Raw genomic sequence first — 10,152 nt, 5'->3', positions numbered from 1 at the left:
AAAATACAAATATTGTTGAAAGTTTTTAAATTCTATTAGCTATTAGTCATCATAAATATATATATATATATATATATATATATATATATATATATATATATATATATATATATATATATATATATATATATATATATATATATATATATATATATATATATATATGTGGGACATTCTACCAGAAACTTATAAAAAAATTTCACAGGGCCTGACTTAAGCTTGTTGTCCTCAAAAAATCATACAAAAAAGCATAAAATCATACAATTCATACAATGACAAAATGCATCCTTGATCACTGTCAGCTTCTTCTCCGTCGAATGATGTCACTTCCGAGTCACAGCCCTAAACGTGTATTGCATGCATTTTATGTTAAATTTAATGCAAATATGACAGGACTGGCAGAAACAATTTATTTGTATTATATATTTGTAGCATTTATTTGTAGAATTTATTAATAATTTTATGTTTTTAATCAATTGATGTGAATGACAACAACTTAAACTTGCTATTTCTGAAGTTTTCTTTTTTAGTATATATATTTTTAGAATAGTTTTTAGCATAACAAAACTATTAAAGCTGTAGGTTCAATTAGGCTGAGGACAAGGACAATGACAGGGTTTGTACATTTGTTAAGAGTTTTTAATAAAGAAAAAAATCTCACAGAAATTAACCATCAGTCCAATTTAGAATTTTTTGGGGTAAATACTTTTTACTCACTGTATGTATGTTTTTATTCCAGGGACAGATAATGTACGTTTCTGGTAGAATGGTGGAATATATATATATATATATATATATATATATATATATATATATATATATATATATATATATATATATATATATATATATATATATATATATATATATATATATATGTGTGTGTGCGTGTGTGTGTGTGTGTGTGTGTAAAATATTTAATATTAAATGCGTGTTACCATTTTAGAATGTATTTTATTGACATTTTATCAGATAACAATTAACATTGTACCTGCGCGGAAATAGGACAAGAAATAGGCAAATAGGGACAATATCTGAAAAATATCTAGTCTAATTTCATCTACTGTACCTACTGGACAACTGCAGAGGTCATTTCAATTGGCTTACAGTTTTCCTTTTTCAGACTGAGCTGATCAACGTATAAGAACTATGCCTACATGTTTACCTCCCCAGACCTAGTCAATCATTTATCGCATTGATAACCAACTGCGGAAGTAAAGGACCGTGTCTGTGTATATCCCAGTAGAGCTATTCGCTACGCCTCAGTATTTGGTTCCCTCAGGTAAGCAAAATTAGGAATTCACTGCTTTATCTTTCAGTTTTATCTGCCACTGTGACATTATGATGTACTGTATATTCGCGCGAGGATTAAACAAAACAACAAAATGACCCGTATGAGTTTAAAGCATTCACTGACAGTCAAAACTTTGGTTTCCCCTTCCCAGTTATTGTCTGACTGGCTTTATTTTTAAACAATTCATAACTGTTAAACATATTCGACTGAATTATCCCGCTGAACATTGATAAAACATAATAAATGAAGCTGTTGTTGAATCAGTATAGAATTAATTGCTTTCTGACAGCATGTTAACTGCATGTGGAGAGGTTAGCACATGTATGCCAGTTTTGTATAAAACAATTCCAACCATATCAGTTAAGCAGAATGAAAATTAACCATGGTTTTATTATGGTAAAAATGTTTTAAATAAAATAAACATACTAACCATGTTTTATGATAGCGATTATCATTATGTTACCACAAATACCATGGTTAACCTATGGTTAGTACAGCAATATCATAGTGAATTTGTGGTTAGTTTCTTTGTTTTATTTGTAGCAAAATCGTAGTTATTATTATTATTATTATTATTATTATTATTATTATTATTATTATAAGAAGATATACATTAGGTTACTCAATAATACATTAAAATGACTGAATCAAAATGTCATTAATATCAGGATTTAGCAGTTATGTTAATTTAAAAAGTAGTTTAAAAATGTTTTGTTAAATGCTACATAAAAATACATCCAAAATGGTTAAAAGCCTTGGAGTAACGATTGATGACCAACTAAACTTCTCTGAACACATTTCTAGAACTGCTCGATTTTGCAGATTCGCACTCTATAACATCAGAAAGGTCCGACCCTTCCTATCTGATGCAGCTCAACTCATTGTTCAAGCTCTTGTTCTCTCCAAACTTGATTATTGCAACTCTCTACTAGCCGGGCTTCCAGCTAATTCTATCAAACCTCTTCAGCTGCTTCAGAACGCAACAGCGCGAGTGGTCTTTGATGAACCCAAAAGAGCACATGTCACTCCGTACTCACCCGTTTGCACTGGCAGCCAGTTGCTGCTCGCATCAAATTCAAAGCTCTGATGTTTGCTTACAAAGCGACCTTTGACTTTGCTCCTTCTTATCTGCTCTCACTTCTGCAGATATATGTGCCCTCCAGAAACTTGCGTTCTGTGAATGAACGTCACCTCGTTGTTCCATCCCTAAGAGGGAAGAAATCACTTTCCCGAACTCTCGCATTCAATCTGCCCAGTTGGTGGAATGAACTCCCTAACTACATCAGAACAGCCGAGTCACTTGCTGTCTTCAAGAAACGACTAAAAACGCAACTATTTAGTCTCCACTTTCCTTCCTAATCTTAACTGCCTCTCTGGCTATACCACTAACTGTACTCTCTCAAGAAAAAGAAAAAGAAAAAAAAAACACATTACTAATGCTTTGCTTCTTAGACTTTACACACCTGAAACTTGTCTATAGCACTTGTTCACTGCTGCTCTTATAGTTGTGTAAACCTCTTCCTTGTCCTCATTTTTAAAGTCGCTTTGGATAAAAGCATCTGCTAAATGACTAAATGTAAATGTAAATATGTACTGCATATTTTAATGATATAAAACAGTAAGTAAATAATTTTTAATTATTATTTTCTAATGTTTTGTAAATTGTGAAACACATGAAAACAAAACTTTCATCAATGACAACTGACAAATTAATTTTATTATTAATTATTTTATATAAATTAATTAAATTTATATTATTATTTAATTAAATTAAATGAACTTTTTCATAACTTTTGAATACAAATACACTTTACTAACAATGTAGTCTGGTAAATACAATCCTGTCTTAATAATTGATGTAAAAAATATTCATATTAGTTAGGTTTTGTAATGCTAGTTGATTCTTCTTTCTGTATTATCCTTTATAAGCACCAAAGTCTTTGATGGAGTCCTCAAGCATGTGGCCTGTTGCTTTCACTAATTCCCTTCATCTGTTGCAGTTCAGGCCGTATCCGCTTCATTCTCTTTGATCTTTAACATAAAGACACTACAAGATGAGTGTGCATCATTAGTGCCACCGAAAGTCGCCCCCAGTCTGGACAGCCTGGCCTCCATTTTTCAATTAAAGTTGCTTTACAATCAAATAGCCCAGCACAGTTAGGAAAAGGCTGCATTGATTAGTGTACAAATTAACACAAGAAAGAAATCATTCTCCCTCTATAAGCTAATTTGCCATCCTCGTTCCTCCTTAATAAGTCCCCGAGACTGACTTTCTATACACAGACCCTCCTGCCTCAGTAAATCCTGTAGATTTAATAACCATAATTGCAATAAATTCGGTAAACATTTAGATTGAATGCAATAACTGTGTCGTTTACCTCCAGTAGGTTGCTTTAAAACGTAATTTAATAAAAGGGCAAAGGACCCTCCGCATAGGCTAGTCACTAATCCTTGGTGATCCATGCGTACACATTAAGCTGAAGCATCTCGGGACGGAAATAGACAGCGATTGATCTAGATTTCCTAGAAAATATCTGATTGCCGTGGCTTGTTGTTTAGAGAGACTTGACTTTGTGGAGCCTAATTATGTTTGTATTGCTACTCCATCTTAGGTCATTTGTGTTGGGTCCACTGGGTCGTAGCGTAGGCCTATTATCATTCAAAGCCTTAAAGGTGTACTGCAATATTTATCAGGTTCTTTGTGTTAGACGGGAGTTGCACCTAATTTGTGGTCGGCATTTAATGCCAAATGCTGTGTGGTTGCAATACCATGATGCATATATTATCATATCACACTATAAAAAAATAACAGTATTCCCTATTTTGTTTTTATTTATTTATTTATTTATTTATTTATGGATTTGAATTGCACTATTGGACATTAATTTACCCCTAGCAACTTTGAAAATGTTGAAAAGTGTGAAAAAGTGACTTTTACTGATATTTTGAATAGTTGCTTGTTGTTGTAAATTACTGTACAAAAACCTGGAAATAAACTGCCTGAACTATTTCTGTTGTTTTACAGACTTTATTCTCTCTATATTATTTATTGTACAATATATGGATTTAAACTACTAAAATGTCCATAAATGTCCCTTTGTTAAATTGCACAATTGAATTTTCAACACTAAGGGCTCTATTTTAACGATCTAGGCTCAAAGTCTAAAGCGCATTGCCCAAAAGTATAAAGGGCATGTGAATCCACTTTTGCTATTTTAAGGACAGAAAAATACGCTCTGTGCCACGTAGGCATGGGCCGGTATAAGATTCTGACGGTATGATAACCTTGGATAAAAATATCACGGTTTCATGCTATCACGGTATTGTGCTCCCTGCTCTAAAATATATTCTTTTTAAATGTCTGGGTAAAAAACAAAAACGTTTTTCCCCCTTAAAAACAATATATTCTATTTTTTGAAAGATTTATGATATTTTGGAGCAGTAAACACGTCAGGCTAAATAATTAAATTAAAAAATTGACTTCTTCTGTCTTCATTTGTTTCAAAAACATAGATTTCTATGTAGATTTAAAACGGCATATTTGGATATTTGGATATTTGAAGATATTGTTGTCCTAAAAAAAAATACAATTAAATCAAAAAAATCTTACACATACCTTAGAAACGGTATTACAGAAAATCTTGCCGGTTTTAAAACCTTGACTTTTCCAAACCGCAGTATACCTTGAAAACGGTATTCATCCCATGCCTACCGCCAGGCGCGTGCTCTAACAGAGTTGTACTTATTCTCTTGAGTTATGAGTGTGTTTTGAGAATAAACCAATCAGATTCTCATCACCCATTCCCTTTAAGAGTTAGTTGTGTCGCACCATGGCGGATTTGCTATTTACATGGTGAACTTTGTTACTGGAAAAACAGAACACTTCACTAGTGAGAAAACAGTTAAACAGAACATCTGCAGCGCAAGGATAAAGAACAAGCCTCCTCCAATTGGGCTTTCCTTTCACTTTCACTCTTTCATGGAGTAATGTGTTGTTTGCACTCCACTGAAGACATCCATTAGCCTACATTAGGTTGGGCCGATAGACGATGCCATTGTCCATTGCCGATGGCCGATAGACAACTTGATGCTGAGCCAGCATCCTCGATCCTCCGCCCCGCCCCCGTCGTAAACTCGCTAGCTTAAAATACACACTTAGGCCCTGTTTACACTAATACGTCTTAGTTTTAAAAGAGCATTTTAGTACAAAAATGATCCACATCCACACTGTGTTATACCTAGCATTTCTGAACAGCCCTCCGTCAGCTGAAAATGCACATCACGTGACCACACACACACACACACACAGCCACACACTCTGTCATGCGCTTGCCTAAGCTCCAGAGAGCAGTGCACGTCGGACAGTTTATCAAGGATGTACCACTGGATCGCGTCTCAGTATAGTTGTTAAATGTGATATTTAATTAATCTTGTCTCTATCTAACGACTCTTCGGTCTTTTGAATCTATCAGGTAACGTGTCACAGCATCAGTACACTGCTTCAATCTTTCACTTTCACACTTGTACTTAGTAATTTTAGTGAAAACCTCAGATACTGTTGGTTGGGCACCTTTTACCAACCAAGTTTGTCGACGTCATTATAACGACACTGATCACAAAGTCCCGCGGAAAAAAGTGATTGACAGGTGGTAATATGTGTGTAACTTATCTTTATTTGTTTATGATTTGCTTATGGGTAAAACAAAGACCATGCGGGTCAGGTATTTGAAACAGTAGGCTATAAATAATTAATTCGTTATGGATTAATTAATTGTTCATAAATGATTAATTTACCTCCGCCTATGACGACGATGTCATCGTCCATCGCGATGTTTCACATTAGACATCGTACGATGCCAAATTGGTCGACATCGCCCAACCCTAGCCTACATAATTAATTTTGTTTGTTAAGTGCAAAGATTTGTTTCAAAATTATTTCTAAAGTTAGTTGTAATTTCCAGCAAAGTAATAAATGAACAATAATAACGAAGTGTGGTCAAAAAAACAGTTATATCCAAACACACGTGCTATGCCCCATATGGTCCAAAACCCAACAGGTGGACAAACCTAAGCTTGTTTTTAATAAGACAAATTTAAATATGCATATAATAAATAATTCTGCTAATAATAATAACCTCATACAAAAGCAAGTTGTCGTGAATAAACTGAAAAAAGCCCCCGAGGTGAAAGCATGGAGGCAGTGGTTTTTATATTTATGTAGAAAGTAATAATTTTGTAATATTTTAATCCTTTAATTCTTTTTCATTTGTAAAGATATTTGTGTATTTCTGTACATCCTGCGTGTTTTAAGCAATGTGTAAGCGAGGCTCACAACTAATGCGCTCTGCGCTGGGCTTTAGACCTGCTTTCAGCTGGTCTTTTGCACAGTCTATTTAGTTCCTCAAAACCTGCCAGCAATGCACCTTAACACACCTCTTTTCTAAACCGGAACACTAATGAGTCCACAAAGTGGTGCAAATGGATTTGCTATTTAAACAGTGTAGCGCAAAACGGGAACATTAAGTTTGCACTGGTCTAAAAAATAGGAAAACGTCAGGGCAAACACGTCTTGCGCCTTATTGCGCCAGATGTATGATAGGGCCCACAAAAGTCAACAGAGCAAAGATTAATAATAAACAAAAATAAATAAATTACAGTGTGGACTAACTGAAACATTACAACCAAGTAGTATGACTTACAAGTGTTGTGCTAATTCATTTAGTTCATTTAAATCTATGATATTAACCAAAACTTCAAAAATATATAAATGTAAATGAGCTTTCTTCTCAGTACTTTATTAATAAGAATTATTAACTGACTGTTTAAATTTAATCACAATTTTAGCATTGAGAAACTGCATCTAGAGCAGCCTTTAGATGTGTTTATATTGACACTTTCATGCTGCTCAGAGGTGCTGTTATTCCATAAACATTGCAATTTCTAATGCATAAATCATGTTTTGAGACTAATATATTAAATATACTAAATGAAGAGAGATGTATAAATATTAAACATTTTGAAACAAATATAATAATATAGTGCTCAGTATTAGTTCATTAACTAATACCATAAACAAGTAAAAGACTTTAAAAAGTGCTAGTAAATATGACCTCATTGCGTTTCGTTGTATGGGCCTTTTGTTTTGTGTTTCACAATGCTCTAGAAAATCATCATCATCATTCATTCATTCATTCATTCATTTTCTATTCCCTTATTTATCAGGGGTTGCCATAGCGGAATTCATCATCATCATCATCATCATCATCATCATCATCATCATCATCATCATTCATTCATTCATTCATTTTCTATTCACTTATTTATCAGGGGTTGCCATAGCGGAATTCATCATCATCATCATCATCATCATCATCATCTTCATTCATTCATTCATTCATTTTCTATTCCCTTATTTATCAGGGGTTACCATAGCGGAATTCATCATCATCATCATCATCATCATTATTATTGTTATTATTATTATTATTATTATTATTATTATTACTTTTAAAACAGATCACAATTCTCCTTTGATTCTGAAGACAACTTAACAAAGCAGTGTCATTTACCAGCATTTCAGACAAAATGATCATTGCTGCAGTATATTTAATTATATTTGATTCATTTGAAATGAAATTGAAAAAGTTAGGTAGAAAAAATAACTTTACTGATTCAGTGAATCGTCCTGCTCTAAAAGTCACATTATAATTCAGCGAATACAAGCACGTCACTACCGTTTCAAACAACTGTTTTAGTTTTCTATATTCTATTGATTGATTGATTGATTGATTAATTGATTGCTTAGGATGGCTTTGCACCTATCATAAATATACTTACCTGGATTGTGTAAAATATGTGTGCTAAAACAGCATAGACAGTGAAACAAGCAAGCAAATAAATAAATAAATATTATTATAATTTTATTTCTTAATTTTTTAAAACACAACATAAACACAAATAAAGGGGGTACATGTCAGAGCAGCATATATTATTGCTCTTTTGTTACTTCTATTGTCCTCTGTAGTCTTTAATACTCAACACAATGTATGCCATAAGCTTTTTATCTTAAAGGGGACCTGTTATGTCTATAATATGTCCTGTTCATAACTCTTTGAAACTGCCCTCTTTTAGGCTTCAATCCTATTTTATTCAAACTGTCAGCATAGTGGCAAATTTAAAAAACAAGATTAAGGTCCTATATATGCTAATGAAGGGAGAGATTGTCACTAATGGGTGGGGCTTTCCCTTCTATGACACGTATGAAGGAAGAATATCAATAAAAGTGTTTCAGCAGACTGTTTTTATGAAAGTGTAATTAAAAAAAAATCTAATTATAATGTTTCATCATTAGAAGCTGGTTATATTCACAGACTGTTGCCACACAACTGTGTTTAAAACCCTATATAAAAGTGATTATTGCATAATAGGTCCCCTTTAATAACTATTTAACAATTTTCCATGCATAGCAGAAATCCCACATTCTGTATACTGGTAATATCTCTATAAATGTACAACATGCTCTAACCACCGAATAGGGAAGAGGCCATATATACTGCAGACACTAGCTCATTTCCAGAGATTTGCTGGTTGGCATTTACGCAGTGAAAAGTTTACTCCCACTCTTTAATGCGAGACTGAAGATCCCTCATCTTTATATACAACCGCCACTAAAACCATTTCATCTGAAACAGTTCAGAACATAATGTCAGCCCACTCCATATATCTGCAGCTCATTACAGGGGGGGGTTTGCAGTAATTAATTACCCTGCTAATTGGGGCCCTCAGCAGTATTATTGTCTGTGTCTGCGCTGCTTATTTAGTGTACAAACGAGACCTGCCGCATGATTGTTTCTCTTGCTTTTTAGGGAGACTCAAACTGCCCAGCTATTAACACAATGACTATCATTCAGTTTACTGACACTGGAGTTCAGTCTTGTACTGAAAAGCCTTCATCTGAGTTTACTTTTATATATTATAACTTTATTTCTCTCTCTCTCTCTCACTCGATCTCACCTGTGAATCCAAGTGTGGGTCTGTTTTCTTGTGTCTTTGTTTGCCAAACTTATTTTCAACACATACACTCGAAAAACAGTTACTGATTGCCAGCTAAATACGTCAAGCAGCGAGGCTTGGAAATACAATAAGTGCCTTAATATATTTATATATTGTTTTAACCACGGAAATAAAATTAGATACTCAAGTTTTCCCGTGGTAATAAATTCACACCCTGTCAAGTGTTTTGCAGTTTCTTCCTGTATTTAGATGTTTTTTATGCAGAAGAGCTGCGTTGGTGGGATGTGCGAGCTGTTTTGCTGTAAAAATCAGCTGCTGTAAGTGAAGGTGTGATTTTGAACTTTTATTTGTCTTGTGCAGCAAGCATGGCCGATCTTCAGGATGTCTCCGGTGCTGAAACAGGAGTGCCGCCTGAAGTTGTCAGTGATATTGTGTAACTGGCAGTCCAAGAGAGAACCTCCAGCCGACTATTATATTGTGAGTTTGCACCTGTTAAATATATACAGAAAATGTGTTTTGGTTCTTTCAGTCTATAAATAAATACACTCACCGGCCACTTTATTTGGTACACCTGTCCAACTGCTCGTTAATGCAAATTTCTAATCAGCCAATCACGTGGCAGGAACTCAATGCATTTAGACATGTAGACATGGGTAAGACAATCTGCTGCGGTTCAAACCGAGCATCAGAATGGGAAAGAAAGGTGATTTAAGTGACTTCGAGCATGGCATGGTTGTTGGTGCCAGACCAGCTGGTCTGAGTATTTCAGAAACTGCTGATCTACTGGGATTTTCACATACAACCATCTCTTACAGAGAATGGCCCAAAAAAGAGAAAATATCTAG

The 10,152-nt window shown here is 34.2% G+C and overlaps 1 protein-coding gene across 2 annotated transcripts in view; it reads left to right on the top strand.

The window, feature by feature from the left end:
• The first annotated feature begins 1,212 nt into the window (after positions 1-1,212).
• Positions 1,213-10,152, top strand: part of mvb12bb (multivesicular body subunit 12Bb) — a 138,289-nt gene continuing 129,349 nt past the window's right edge. For both annotated transcript variants that reach the window (XM_056463276.1, XM_056463275.1), the window contains exons 1-2: positions 1,213-1,282; positions 9,668-9,784. In XM_056463276.1, the coding sequence (XP_056319251.1) occupies positions 9,689-9,784 (96 nt within the window). In that variant the 5' untranslated portion in view covers positions 1,213-1,282; positions 9,668-9,688. The remainder of the gene's footprint in view (positions 1,283-9,667; positions 9,785-10,152) is intronic.

The sequence above is a fragment of the Danio aesculapii genome, chromosome 8, assembly GCF_903798145.1.
Source record: "Danio aesculapii chromosome 8, fDanAes4.1, whole genome shotgun sequence".
In the NCBI taxonomy this organism is placed as follows: Eukaryota; Metazoa; Chordata; class Actinopteri; order Cypriniformes; family Danionidae; genus Danio; species Danio aesculapii.
This window is presented reverse-complemented; position numbering and strand designations above follow the sequence as displayed.